This window comes from Dermacentor andersoni, chromosome 6, assembly GCF_023375885.2.
Source record: "Dermacentor andersoni chromosome 6, qqDerAnde1_hic_scaffold, whole genome shotgun sequence".
NCBI classification, from domain to species: domain Eukaryota; kingdom Metazoa; phylum Arthropoda; class Arachnida; order Ixodida; family Ixodidae; genus Dermacentor; species Dermacentor andersoni.
The window spans coordinates 887317-903111 of NC_092819.1; the positions used below are offsets into that span (position 1 = coordinate 887317).

General features: G+C 43.7%; 1 protein-coding gene across 2 annotated transcripts in view; it reads right to left on the bottom strand.

Annotated features, from left to right (window-relative positions):
• The window catches only part of LOC126521192 (intermembrane lipid transfer protein VPS13A-like), an 820642-nt gene that overhangs the window by 175712 nt on the left and 629135 nt on the right, over positions 1-15795 (bottom strand). For both annotated transcript variants that reach the window (XM_050169804.3, XM_055065737.2), the window contains 3 exons: positions 1699-1838; positions 1535-1637; positions 1401-1466 (listed from right to left, as the gene is read on the bottom strand). In XM_050169804.3, the coding sequence (XP_050025761.2) occupies positions 1401-1466; positions 1535-1637; positions 1699-1838 (309 nt within the window). The remainder of the gene's footprint in view (positions 1-1400; positions 1467-1534; positions 1638-1698; positions 1839-15795) is intronic.

The following is a 15795-nucleotide window of genomic DNA, read 5'->3' on the forward strand; positions in this document are numbered from 1 at the left end:
TCGTAAGCATGCTTGCTTTGTTGTTACAAACACTTCGCGACCTGCGGTGGTTGCTTAGTGGCTATGGCGATGGGCTGCTAAACACGAGGTTGCGGGATCGAATCCCGGCCTCGGCGGCCAAATTTCGATGGGGGCGAAATGCGAAAACACTCATGTACTTAGATTTAGGTCCACGTTAAAGAACCCCAGGTGCTCCAAATTAATCCGGAGTCCCCCACTACGGCGTGCCTCATAATCAGATTGTGGCTCTGGCACCTAAAATCCCATAATTTAATTTAAGCACCTCGCTGCAATGTCCGTGCTGATTACTTCTTGACATGAGGTACATGGTTCTGGTTGTAAATTTGATGTCCTTTCTCAAGCGTCGGCGATCCAAAATGGGCCTCGATGTCTTCGATTGCCTTAAAACCGCAATTTAGAATGACTGACACTTTTCAAACGAGCACTGCAAAAGCATGCCTCCATAGCAGTGGCCGCCTCGGTGTTTTGTGGAACTGACACGGTGGCGCTGACGGCTGAGCCGATTGTTGTGCAGTCTGACCATTGAAGGTAGCCCCATAGAGAAAAATGGTAGCCCATAGAGGAACTCAGCAGCGTGCAGCCAGTGCATCTAGGAAAGTACAACTGAGACCACCGTCGCAGCAGGTTGTGATGCGTTTCGAGAGTGCCTTTTAGAACATGGCTGTTGTGACTGCGGCAAGTGTCGACACGTGTCGCGTGCAGGCAGTCACGCTATGGTACTTGCGCTGTGCCAGCTGAAATGCCGTCCCCTCTAGACTTTGACGCGCATTCCGTCGGCTGTTCTCTTCGGAGCATACGCAGAATGATCCCTAACCCGTGCACCGCTTTGAACAGCTGCCGGCGATCGTCGGCGAAGCAGTGTGGACACCTTTTTTTTTCCATGCCATGCATTGTACGTTGGCACAGTCAGCGTGACAAACATGCGAATGGACGAAGAGCCAGCTCAACATCAGGTACATCAGGCTGCGTCCGGTTACGTTGGCTGCGCCAGTGCTTCGAAATATAGACGTTGTTCTCGCCAATGTGACACAGCGCGTGCACGTACGCACTCACACTATGTCGGACTACATATGCACCTTAAACGAGCAATTTCTTTCTCCGACTTTCATTAGTTCAAATTATGTATAATTAGAATTTTTGTAGCATCCCTGCGGAATTCTAAGCTTTTACTGTATCTCATCAGAGAAATAAAACCTCTAATTGCAAGTACAGTGACCATATTGGGATGATGCTAACCCAACAACTCACCTAGCTTGCCACTTCAATCCATTACTAGACACTTACAAAGAGCCTAAACAACCCTGCTTTTATTTTGTTACACTTATAGAAAACACAATTTCACTGTCATACATCATTATAAAAATGAAGCATTTACTTACGAGGTCTGGCTTAAAAGGGTGCAGAGGTGCATAAATCAACTTCATATCGGACTTGAGATTCATTTTCTGCATACAAAATGCAAAACCAGTGGAATTAAAAGCTCTGCACCAGAGTTGACCAAATCAATAAGTACCTCATCTTGTCTAGCCAGCATCCCACTTAAGGCATCGTAGACGGAAAGGAGGAAGCCCTTGTCCAGTTTGATGTGCACCTCCTGCAGCAGAAGCTTCAGGTACCTGCAGAAACAGTCACGGAAAAGAAGTGCTGTGGCATCCGACAATGCATCCACCAACGTACTTGATGGTGTTCAGCTGGCAGGTGCAGCGCAGCAGCAAGGCAGCTTCCAGCATGGGCTGGGCTGAGCAGCGAGGTCTTGTAGGGGCCAAAGACCGGTGCAAGACAGTGGGGAAGACTGCATCAGGCAGCTGATTGTCCAGCTGGAAAGTGCCATTCCATTTTAGTATGAAAAATAACAGCATCAAGTGATTTGTCACTGTGCTTACATGACTATTCATAGGTCTTTCAAAGAGCAGATTTATGCAAGTCCTGGTGCACATATAACAAGGGTGAGCATGACAAGCGAATTCTGCGGCAGCCTTCTTGGCTTGAGAATGACTTTCTAAGCTGCAGCTCTTTTTAGAGAGCACAACCCATCTTAGATGCATGTCATACTTACTAAGCGCATCCCCCAGGCTGTGTGCCCACATGATGTTATAGGCCAAGCATCTTCAACTGCACCTAGTCACCTTGCTGTGCATCCCCGCATATTCACAATCTGTGCTGTCCAGTTTGGACCCGCATAACCAGAAACAACTGGTCTGGCAGGCCTGACATGCAGCTAAGTCCATAGGTGCCCTGGACTAAGGAGCTGGTGCAAGCCGAAAAAGAGGAGATGACTATGGCTGGTGTTCTCTTCTTTTGTTTCATGAAGTTTATTTCTGTGCCTCCTCCTTTACAATCTGTGGACACGTTTGCACTACCCTAGCTACTGCAATATACTGTCCACCTTTGTTGATGTACCCCATACTCTATACGACACAGCCTTTTCCTTGATCCACCTACTACTGTCTTTTTATCTTTCTTCACTTTCCTGTAGCGATTCCCACAAAGCCTTCATAGCAGTTTGGGTGAAAGTGACATGCTGTACAGATGTATTTTACCTCCACATGTGGCATAGAAAAGCACCAAATGAACTTAAAGCTGACACTTTAACCCAATAATGTAGCTACTGGAAGCTTGTATTAGTGAAAGAAGGTTTAAGCTACATGGCGACTAAGAAATCCGATTTCCCAGCTCGGTATTAATTATTTTCGGCGACTTCAACTTTCCTTCAATAGACTGGTCAACGCTCACAGTTATGTGCAAAGATACCGAAGCGAACGAATTTCTTACCACTTGCCTTGACCACTCGCTAACACAAGTAATAGATCAACCTACGCGACACTCGGCAACCTCTGCAAATATTCTTGACCTCATCCTTACAAACAATCCTGACCTTTGCTCTGATATCACCCACTTAGATGGCCTTTCTGACCACGCCATTATCACCGGCAACCTCACACGCCCGTTTAGCACGCGACAAGCCACCAACAAAAAAATCAGATGCTACAACAGAGCCAACTTTACTAATATGAATTCCGAATTATCGAATTTTTCAGAGCACTTTATTGACAGGCACCTATCATTCACGGTAGAAGAAAATTGGCTTCTGTTTAAAAACTTCCTCAAAGAACTAATAGAAAAATTCATACCTACCATTACAATAAAAAGCAACCGTACTACTCCCTGGCGCACACAACAGCTTCGGCGTTTAAACAATAAAAAAAACAGCGACTCTACAGACAGGTCGATAAAATCGTTACGTCGGTTTCTTGGCTGCGTTACAAAGCCTGCGATAAAGAATACCAAACATTACTTAAAACCACACGCCGTCATTTCTTTTGCCATAACCTAACATCCATGCTTAAAAATAACCCTCGAAGATTCTGGCGCATCGTGAATCCCAAACAACATCCTGGTATCACTCTTCATGATAGCAACAACATTTCACTTCCGGAATCACAATGCGCAGAACTTCTAAATGAGACATTCACGGCTGTTTTTACCTGCGAGGACATTACTACCGCACCTATGAAGGATTGTATATCTGACATTGACATGCCAGAAATTGATGTAACCGAAGCGGGCATAATTTCCCTTTTAAGTAAACTGAAAATTTCTTCTACATGTGATCATAATGGTATCAATAACACTATACTGAAAAATACACGCCATGGCATCTGTAGTATTCTGACTGCCCTTTTTTCACAATCTCTCGCGACAGGCACTATCCCCGATGATTGGCGAATAGCCAAGGTAGCACCCTTTTTCAAGTCAGGCGACCGTTCTTCACCATGCAACTACAGACCTATTTCGCTAACAAGTACCATATGCAAGGTCATGGAACACGTCATTCACTCCCAAACTGCCAAATACTTAGAAAGCCACAACATAATATACCAGTATCAACACGGTTTCCGCAAGGGCTACTCTTGTACGTGAAACATAACTTGCAGGTTTTGTTCATGACTTACACTCATCCATTGACGCTGGTTTACAAGTAGATGCAGTTTTCCTTGATTTCTCCAAAGCTTTTGATTGCGTTCCGCACCACAGATTACTTCTCAAACTTGCATGCCTTAACATACACCCTAACGTCCTCGCATGGGTTAAAGATTTTCTTTCCTCCAGGCTCCGGTACACTTCCGCTAACAACTACAATTCTTCTTTTGCCCACGTTACTTCCGGTGTCCCCCAGGGCAGCGTGCTAGGTCCTTTACTTTTCTTAATATATATTAACGATCTTCCTTCTTGCGTAACGTCCCGGGTTCGTCTCTTTGCCGATGATGTCGTAATTTACCGCACAATTTCCTCTGATATCGATCGCCAATGCTTGCAATCTGACCTTGATGCAATTGCCTTATGGTGCTCCAAATGGCTAATGTCGCTTAATATCTCTAAAACCAAGTTCATGACATTTAACAGCCGAAAGTCTCGAATTGAAAACACTTACTTCATTAATAACAGCACGATTGAGTCTTCCACTTCCTACAAATATCTTGGCCTTCATTTCCAGTCTGACCTAACGTGGCATCACCATATAAATTTAACCCTGGCAGCTGCTAACCGTACTCTTGGAATACTTAAACGAACCTTCAAGCAAGCGCCACCACTCGTACGAAAACAGGCATATACCACAATCATTCGCCCGAAAATTGAATATGCTGCGGCAATTTGGGATCCCCATCAGGTATATCTAGCCTCTAACCTTGAAGCCCTGCAGAACCGTGCTGCTCGATTTATTTTTTCAGATTATTCTACATTCACCAGCGTTACATCTTTAAAAAATCGTGCCGGTTTGCAATCCTTGAGCCTTCGTTGATAACATTCCCGCTTATCACTATTTCATAAAATTTTCCACCATTCCTCCCTTCGTGATGATTTCTTTCAGTCACCGCCGATTATCTTTCCTCGCCGCGATCACCCTAACAAAGTGAAACGCATTTTGTGTCGTGTGTCGGTCATTAACTTTCGCTCAATCCTTCGTACCACGCACTATCATCGATTGGAACGATTTACCCTCATACATAGCCATGGAAACTGACATAGCCAAATTTAAGGAAACAATTTGCACTACTGTGAGAAGCTGCTAAAATGTTGTTTCCTTATTAAGTGTGTTTCCCGGATAATTTTTATGCTTTGTGATGTGCTGCTTGCTCCTGACGTTTTTATGTAATGTGTCTTTTTTTTTTTGGGGGTTCCTTATGTTGACTACACTGACTTGTTGAACGAAAACAAAAAAACGTCTTGTAAATGTTTTTCTTTTTATGTATGCTGTACCTGAATGTACACTTGCTTTTCATGTAGCACCCCCCCCCCCCCCTATGTAATACCCTCCTTCGAGGGCCTTTAGGGGTATTGTAAATAAATAAATAAAGAAGTACTGATTGGGAATGTACAATAAAAGAAGGTCTAAAAAGGAACAATGACGGTTTCATGCTGTTGCATCTGGCCAGGATACTCCACACCTACCGGAGGACTCCCTTGGCCTGCGGAAGAACTCCAGCTATATTATTAATGGGACATGAGCTATGCAGATGAATCGACAATGCTTTAGTGTTATTGCCACTTATTGCCAGTCCAGTGGATTTCCTGCATGCATCAAGGTTGTTTCAAGTGGAAGATTCTATATGAATACACGACTACAGGTGGAGCAACTCTTGCACACTGGCCAAGGTGCTTGAAAGGGAAGTCGCACGAATGGTCAAGGCTGAAGATTTGGATGGGGCTGTACACAACTGGCCCCTGGACCATGTCAATCTGCGATTTCTAGAGCCATAGCCAGTGCCCCCAGAATAGCCATCAAGTCAGCCAGAGCTTCCCCATATTAGATTGAGGCTATGGAGGGCACCAAAGCTGACCAGGTGACACCTGTGCTTAGATCAATGCATGCCAAAAGACTGCTCAATCATTTCTCTTCTTAACCATTTCTTTTCCTACCATGGGGAAAATACAGTGGACTCTCTTTAAACGGAACCTCAAGGGACCAGGGAAATTGGTTCCATTTATCAGGAGTTAAATTTACTGAGAGACAAAGCTGAACACAATTGCATGAATACAAAACCTACTAACCATGAGGATGGTGTACTGTTTAAGAGGCCATTCCGTTTAAGCGATTCCCGTTTATCAAGATTCCACTGTACGTGTTTTTTGTATGTTAAGCCAGATTTCTTTTTCTGGAGGAACTACTGCACTCAATATTTTATGTTATACATAAACAAAAAGCAGAATAAATGCCCTTTTCATGCACAAATGTTTTGTTAATGAGATCTATGTAAAAGAAGGAGGTATAAATTGCCAGAATTAGGATTGTTGGATAAAACTGAACAAAATTTGTAAAGACAGGCTTGTATCTACAAAAAAATGTTACAAAAATTCTGAAACATAAAAAAATGTAGTGCCATCTAATGGGCACTATCTTTGAAAAAATAGAAATTTTTCATTGACTAGGTCTCCCACAACAAAAATTACAAGCACTACAGTTGGGTGTGCCATGCGGCAAAGCAGTTCCTTGATGTAAAGCATAGCGGAATGTTGCATGTCTTGCACTAAACTCTTGTTTTCTGCTGGATTTTTCTATCTTGGTAGCACTTCTTACAGTTTCTATAGGTCTACATCTTGGCAGGCTGGTGCTCAATAGCTTCAGATGGTGGGGGTGAGCGAACTGGTGGTGTATCCTCAAGTTCAAGTAACTGCTTCAATAGCTCCGTTCCGAACGTCAGCTGGTCACAGTGGGCAATTATTTTGAGCTCGGCGATTTCAGGATGTAGCTTCCTGTGTGCCTCAAAAATGATAAAGCTATTGACACAAGCAATGTCAATACAACGGAAAAAAAGGATTTTCCACAACTCAATAGATTTCTGTAGCATATTGTACGAACCAATCAAATGGTCTGACTTGTAAGGCCAAGCATTTCTGCATTGTATTCATCAACCAGCATTGGTTCTTTTATAGAAATTTGCTGCCATTTTCGATATTTTTTTTTCCTTGTCATTTGGCAAGCACATGCTGGTTTGCCATAGGTGCAATGCCCACCATGTGCACCACCCATTAATCTTTTCATTGGAGGTAAAGGATACCACTGTCCCGGAGACAGCGCACATCTCCTCACGTGGCCTTCTTTTCCCAACTGGTCTCTTTCAGTTCCATCGAGAATCCACGGCGGTCTTTACGTGTCTTCCCACATGCCAGTGTCTTTCATTCAAGCTAGTGCCAAAACAGTGAGGTTGATGTGTAGAAGCTATTCATATAGATGCAGTATCTGTGGTCAAGGTAGAAATCGCAAAGATGTGCTACAACATCATAGGCCAAGTGATTAAAACTAGGCTTTTCACATTTGCCAGTGTATACAAAGAATTTAACTCTATATCCTGTTTTAGGGTATGCGAGCACCATCAATTTGAAGCCCCATTCAGTCACTTTATCTCGAATATCTTGCCAAATTCCGGAGCGCTCCTCTGATTTCACCACCCATTTATCAACAGAAAATTCCTGGTGTGGCTGGAAAAACTCTGCTCATCGCGCATTCATGTGCTGTAGCAACCACGAAATTTTGTCCAATTTCGTTCCAGTGTGTCGTACATCAATGTATAGGTCAGGATACGTGCAGCATCCCCAACAGTGCCCAGAAACATCTTTTTGGCATTAGTTTTGGTAGAATCAGACTAGAAAACAAGCTTGACGTGCTCCAATAAAGGGGTAGGCCCGGCAGCTCGACCACTCCCGTGTATAGAAGAACGCCTATAAATATCAATCTCTGCAGGAGTGACCTCCTTCCTGGACCCGTCTTCTTCACTGTAGGTTGGTTTCTCCAGAATCATGAACCAGGCACATTTGTTAGTGCTTTTGGAGATCGTGGCGACTACCTACACTGTGAAAAACAAACGGAAAACATCTAGTGCTTGAAGCAAACGATGAGGGATATGGTGTGGATACTCTGTCAGTGAAATAAATAACATTGAGAACACAAATCAAGCACTCTAAACGACAATAGACAGGCCGAAGCAACAAGCGAACTAACTGGGCTGCAACCGCCAATGTTCCAGGCTAATTTGCATCATTGTTGCGCTTCGATTCAAAGTCAGATGAAAAAGGCATCATCCTTAAACTCACTGCTGCTTGATCCATCGATAAAATCAGCCACAGATGTAGTGGAATTGTGAGATCTGTGATCTGTTGAAGAACGTGCATGCGCTGTTTATAGGAGGTGGCCATTCTTTCTTTCTGCTATGATGATTGTGAGGCTTCGAAGCGTGTTAAAAAATCACCGTTAAGCAGGAAAAATGCAAGCTGACTGGAAAACAAAAATATACGTCTCTTACTTCCTGTCTGATGGTGCAGTGTGTCTGTGAGTGGTGCGGAAAGTCTCGAAAGCGGCATTTCATATCATCGTTAGCAGGCTAATGATGCCCAATGTGCATTGTATAGAAAGAGTTAAAGGACAAAGAATGTGATGACAAAAGAAGACTGCCCGATTGCTTCTCTTCTTAAGGGAGAAGAAATGTTGTGATGAAAGATGATGACAAACGCGATACATGCTATCGTTTCCTTCTTCTTTCCCTCATTTTTGGTTCGGACGATAAATACGGTCTTGCTTGTGCAATAAACGTCTTTTTATGCCCAACTATTACTGTCGCAACAACTACAGTGAAAGCTCTCAGCCATTTCCCAGTTTTTTTTTCTATGTGTAACGTTCCCTTGTCGCAAATCTTGCCACCAAGCTGAGAGAGGAGAGAAACACGCAGGAGGAGCAGTGCTGATGGGACAGAAGTTTCTTGAACTATCTTCTTTCTTAGCTTACTCTAACCTTTTCACTTCTTGACCTCCAACAACTTGATGCCATGAGTAGGACGGATTCTGTCTACAGTTGAAGACCTCTGCTGATGATGCAAGCTGGCTGAAGAGGTGGCCACAATGGATCAACGTCACAACACAGCAGAGGACCAGCTGTTCGGTGCTACACTCTGCCCATGCAACCTGGAACAATTGGAACGAAAGCATGGCACCATTCAAGCTTTTCCAAGATGAATTATCAATGACATGAAAGTGCTATTGAACACTACAATCCCAGTCGCTGAGTTGACTGACGAACTCAATCTGTTGAAGGTACTGTGCTCTACGACCTGGACAGCCAGATAGACGAATATGTAGCTGATGAAAATCTCAATGGGGAGTTGACAAGCACTGACCAGTGTGTAGAATTCTATAGTTCTAACCAAGTCTTGAGCCGAACTTCACTTGTCAGAGCTTCTGTCCAGTATGTTGATATACTAATATAGATGCCCTGCGCAAATGCTGGGAAGAGCTCAAGTGAGACTACTTAAGGCAGAAGCCCAATAGTTTTATGGAGATATTATAGAATGGCCAGCATTTTTGGATCAATTTGAATCCTAAATCCATTCAAAGAAGTCTTTAGTAAACGTTGATAAGGTAAAGTGCCTATGTAGCTACTTGTCCAGATGAATTGAAAATGTGGTCTGCGGGTTACCAATGACCAACGAAAACTATGCGACAGCACTTCAACTACTAAAGGAAAATACAGACAGAGCTTGTTGATAATTAAGGACCATATGAGCACATTTAAAGTGTATAATAGCTGTGTCTTACCAGTACTCACCTACGGGGCAGAAACCTGGAGGCTTACGAAAAGGGTTCTACTTAAATTGAGGACGACGCAACGAGCTATGGAAAGAAGAATGATGGGTGTAACGTTAAGGGATAAGAAAAGAGCAGATTGGGTGAGGGAACAAACGTGAGTTAATGACATCTTAGTTGAAATCAAGAAAAAGAAATGGGCATGGGCAGGACATGTAATGAGGACGGAAGATAACCGATGGTCATTAAGGGTTACGGACTGGATTCCGAGGGAAGGGAAGCGTAGCAGGGGGTGACAGAAAGTTAGGTGGGCAGATGAGATTAGGAAGTTTGGAGGGTCAACATGGCCACAATTAGTACATGACCGGGGCAGTTGGAAAAGTATGGGAGAGGCCTTTGCCCTGCAGTTGGCGTAACCAGGCTGATGATGATGATGATGAGCACATTTATGAACCATGGCAAGGTAAATTCATCAGACGACTTGCATGGACTACAGAGACTACACAATGCAAATCAAACTCACGTGAGATCACTAAAAAAGTTTGGTGTAGAAAAAGACAAAACACTTTGAGTCTTTCGTGCGACCTCAAAATGGAAAACCTAATGGCGTCTACTATAAAAATTCTGGAGTCCTTAAACAGAGCTAAAGAACACAAAGAGGGGTCTCTTAATAAGTTTTGCTTTCCTTGTGTATGATCCATTTGGCCTCACAGCAATCGTTACACTGATATTCAAGTTGCAAATGCAAAAGGTGTTAGTGGAAAAGTATCTGGTACACGAAAACTTGCCAGATCTTTTGCTCAGAGAACAGATGATGAGGACAAGCGGACCTTGCTGTATATGTCAAATTGCAGTGCCATGGTACTTTGGTTATTAGCTTAAAGATGCGAATGTGCACACAGTCATAAATATCCTCAGTGAAGCTAATCCTGATGCATATGGATCCAAATGTGGTCCAAATGGATGAGCCCGGCTAGGTTGCTGAGAGATTGCCTCAAGTCCGTGTACAGTTTTATGAAAGGAAGACAACGAGAGTGCCTTCGATACCACAAGTGGTCTAGGTCAAGCCAGTCATCGCTGGAATTCCTCTGGAACAACGTCCGGTGCACCCTACCCCCCAAGGAGAACAAACCAAAACCCACAACCAAAGTGCTGAACCTGACTGATATTGCCATTCCAGATAAGCACATGAACATTCTTGAATTAGGCCCAAAGTTCTGCCTAGAGCCGTGCCTAGACTCTGCCAATAAGATAGCCGCCGTTAGATCAGTGTCTAAGCATGTAGAAGAAGATGAAAAATTCAGGTGCATTTCTGAGAGCGTTGAAATGTTAGTCAGATATCAAGGAAACCAGAACGGCAGAGTGCAAGAGATTCAACCCCTTGTACCTTTTTTAAGAGAAAATGAAGTGAAAGCACTGACCGCTGATAAAGAAGGGTACTTCGTCCTCCTAAAGGAAGGGCAGTTTTCTGAGAAAGCCTCAACCGCTTTAACAAAAAACTTCAAGAAGGTGCAAATTGAACCTAAGAAAGTCAAATATCAAGCAAAGAAATTGTTACTGGAATTGAACTTTCAGCGTCTATCTAGTACAGTGAACAAAAGTCAGGTGTTGAACCTTAAGGTTTTCTTTACGATAAAAACACATAAAGCTGAGAAACCTTTACGCACAATAGTGTCTGAGAGAAACACATGGCAACACGTAGCCTCTGGTTATCTTCAGAAGAACTTATAAACAAGGCTCCAGGTAGAAGACCCATTCAAAGTAAAAACGCTGAAGATGTCGTTAGGTTTTTACAAGAAGGGGTGTATCCGGCATGCAAAACATTCAGCATCGACATCACAGATTTATATTATTCCCTTTCTAGAAATCAGCTGATCAAGACAATCAAAGATAGCATTATGGAATACGACGAGTTAAAGTTTAGGAGTGAGAATGGTGTCCTGGTTCAGTCTTTTCTCTAACTCTTGGTTTTTTATTTAAATTCCATATTCGTTATCTGGGATAATGAAATTATGATTCCGAAGCAGGGGGTATGCATTGGCTCTCAGGTCGCACCAATTCTTAGCGAGATCTTTCTCGGCACTGTTGACCGGGCACTCAAAAGCGTCTTGGTAGGAACATTGATCAAGTGCTTCAGGTTTGTTGACAACTACTTGGTAGGTATCCGCTCTCAAAACAGTTCCAAAGATATTGGAGTTATTCTCGCAGCCTTTGATAAAGAAGGAACGGGTCTCAGATTTACTCATGAACTGCTGATTAATATTGAAATTCAATTTTTGGATTTGCAGTTAAGATTAACAGCGCAACATATTTGTTGGCAATATAACCCCAGGACAAGCAAATGAATTCTAAACTACGTGTTGGCACACTCAAAACTAGTGAAAAGAGGAAGTGCTAGGATGTGTTTAGGTTCCACACTTAGAAAGTCGTGCCACCACCTCGCCAATCTGAGCTTTTCAATACAGCTTAATCATCTAGAGAAGGGCGGTTATCTAAAATCTATTATCGTGCCAATATGTGAAGGGCTAGTAAAGAAAATAAAAAAAAGAGGAAGCACTCCAAACACAGATCGAAAAAGTTAAAAAGTATGCAGTCATCCCTTATGTACATCAGATGGAAAAAAAGATGGTTAAAAAAGACAGCCATGAAATATGGTGTTAGTCGTCTTTTCAGCAAAGAACTCGTTAAACAGGATTTGCAATCTTGTCAATAGACCTAAACAGGTGTCCAAGGCTATGTGCCGCATCAAACACTCGGGGCAGCTTGTGGCAAGCTCGGTGGGAGTGGTCGTCATTCCACTTTCGTGCGGCAAAAAGTACTTTGGGAAGACGGGACGCTGCCTTAACAAGGTGCGATCAGGAATGCAGCAAGTTCTAATCTGGCCGTGCATTGTAGAGTTTGCTTATGCGAACCTATGTTTGAACAAACTGAAATATTGTATAAAAATATGAATCAAATCAACCGCGAGATTGTGGAAGCCTACTTCATGCATGTAAACTCAGGCCCATGCGTCAGCTAGACTTCTATCACTCTGCAGGTTAAAGAAACTCAGTTTTTGAAAGGCAAGATAGGCTAATACCCTTTCACCCTTGTAAGCGTCACTTTACATGTGTTTACATTTTCTGTATATTTTAGTCCTTTGTTTGAAAAAATAAACCAGTTGTTAGTCTACGCTCGTATTGTGTACTTCCTCTCGTCTTTCATCCGGGTTGCGCTGCCCACCCATAGGAACATGTTCAATCACCAACTCACCCAGCTTGCCGTGTTAATTCAGTTTTAGCTGAACTCAGAGAGAACTACTCGATAATAATATTGAGGCTAGTTATTGAAAAGGCACTATACCATAGTACTGCGGGGGCCTGCGGCTTCGTCAAGCTGTCCATGTGGCAGCTTTTTCCGCACGCCCCTCGCGTCATGTACTGATGTACTGATTCAAATAAACATCATTGTCATTGTCACATCATTGTCACTGTATGTTCGTGATATTCGGCCCATTGCTCCTATTACAGCTCACTGGATCCAAGCATCACCGCCCTTTGATATATCAGGAGTTAACTTTGCTGGGTCTCTCTACCACAATGCAAACGGAAATGTGCTCAAGTCATACATACTGATGTTCACTTGAGCCGTAGTCCGAGCAATTCATCTGGAACATGTCAGTGATCTCCAGCCAGAACAGTTTATGCTTGTCTTCAATAAATTTGTCACAAGAAAATCGTGCAATGTTTTGTGCTCGAACAATGGCAGTTTATTCTAGAAGGCTCCGAAGGATATCAAGACTGTGGGCAGCAATGAAAGAAGAAATTCAAGCAAACTTTTCAAACCAGAATGTACAACGACAGTTCGTTCCAGAACAAGCACCCTGGTGAGGTGGATTCTGAAAGGCTGATTCATTCAGTGAAGACTGCATTGAAGGAAGTACTCAGACAAAACGGTTTAAACTTTGAAGAGCTGTCCACAACACTTATGAGATGGAAGCGATTATTAATTTGCAACCAATAGCATATGTCTACAGTAATCATTCTGAGCCTAGCCCACTTACAGCGAACCAGTTCTTAACTTGCCAAATACTGTATTTACTTGTGTAAAGCCCTCAAAATTATTAGGATGTTTACTGGGTGCAGGTTTGACACAAGGCAAGGGTTATGGCTACTCATTGAAACCTTGAACTGCACGCATACCGCTATGCAAAATAACACAACTGGTGGTGGACTATGAACACATTTACAGTTGCTGACAAATTTTTTGCACATGCACAATTCTGCAAAATGTCTGAATAATCGGCCAGTCCAGAAAGGCTAATTTTGATGTATTGTTCTTTGAAATGTCAGCAAAGTGGCAAATTTGTTTGCAGATGTTTGCTCAATGCTGTGTTCCAGTAAAATAAAATTTACTTGACATTTTAGGATGACCGAGGCCATGGGTGTGTTTCACATTCACCCATCATGTGCGTCGTCGTTACCATGCGTGTGGCCTAAATTTTGCAACACTGTCAGTTTAGGTTGTGCTGCACAAAAGCTGTTTCGAGATTCATTGGCTTTATGCCCACACGCAAGCTTATGCCATTCCATCCAGTAAGCACACGCACAAACTTGGTAGGCACTCACAGTAGTTGCCGGCTGATTGCTCGTGGGCCCAAACTTCAGCATTAGTCGAGCCTGTGCACTTGATCTAACACCTCATCACCAGTGTGATTTACTAGTAAACATTTTAAGGACAAACTTTACACTTCACACAACGGCTTGCCACTCGCCACCTAAGCCTTACCAGCACCGTTCATCAGTCAGCGACCAAAGTTGTGGTTTGGTTAGTGATGAGTGTGGGATATGATGACGATAATACCATCGCTGGCAGGACAACTAGTGCCATCTGGAAGCCGCTTGTAAAATATGTTATGATGGAGGTGTGCTCCGGCCAGTGCCTTCGTGCAGGCATTCACCTGTTCTGTCATCCCTACGCCCCTACATTTCCACCTGTGATGGTCCTCGGGGGTGGCTTTTGCCACAGACCGGTTTCCAGCAGTGGCACGACTGGCACTATTGGCAGAGCAAGCATGCGAGGAAAACCCCTCCAGTACAGCACACGGTATGTACACATTCTTCCACTTGTTTTGTCATCCCTTTATTTGGGCCACGCTCAGGCATGAGCTGGTCTGCGGTGCCTTGCACCTACAGAAAGCGCTTACCTCGCGTTGCTTCTTTTCTGAACGCTAAGATGAAGAGCGGTGCCTAGTGTTCATGTGTGATCTCACTTATCCGAGTCGCACTCAACCGAGTCACAGATATCGGAGGCCTAAGCCTATGAAGATTGCCCTAGCTCTTGCAAGGAGGCCCATTGATTATTGCGAGTATGCAGCATAGTGACGGGGACAATTTTCCCTAATGGTGTGTCACAGGGAGCCATCCTCCCCACAGTGAAGTGCTAACGACACTCGTTTCTGTGTTTCTGCACTTGGTTCGGCAGCTTCTTTGCTTCCCATACTGCCCCAGGTCTGGGTGTAGTGCAGTGTTGGCTGTTGCCCAAGACAAAAAAAAAAAAAAAAAAAAAATGTTTTCGTTAACTTACAGGAACGGTGTTTTCTTGTGTGTGTGCCGCGCTTGGTACCCCTCTTTTGCAGGCTAAGCGCACGCACAGTGGTGCGCTAGATTACTTGAGGCGACAGCAGACACCACCCTGAGGCTTGCTAAGTTCGAATCCGCGGTGGTCGGTACTCCAGTGAGATACTAATCCCCTACAAGATTTACCAGCACAGGGGTACGTGTGTGACACTTAGTGAAACTTTTCTCTATATTTTATCACACCAAAGTGGGTAAACGGGCCTTACACAAGTAAATGATAGTCACCATATTGACACGTGTACTTATCTTTATCGGGCGACCACGTTTCGCCGCCTAACAAATGTTATCACACAGCGCGGGACATGCCTGCATGTATCCAAAGTTTCTGGAAAGTTATCGATGCTTCTATCCGCTGTCTATTGTCGCCGAACCTTGCGTTATCTGATTTCATCGCCTGACGCGAATGGTGTAGAACTCTGTGGAAGGCACGCGGGTCCCAACGATTAGTCTGGAACATTCGATGACTGCTCTATAAAAGCCGACGCGCTTGACCCGCTGATCAGATTTTCGACAATCGCTGACCGTGTTCGCCGCTGTCGTTGTGCTATAAGTGTAGCCTGTCTTGTGGGCACAGGTTCGCCCA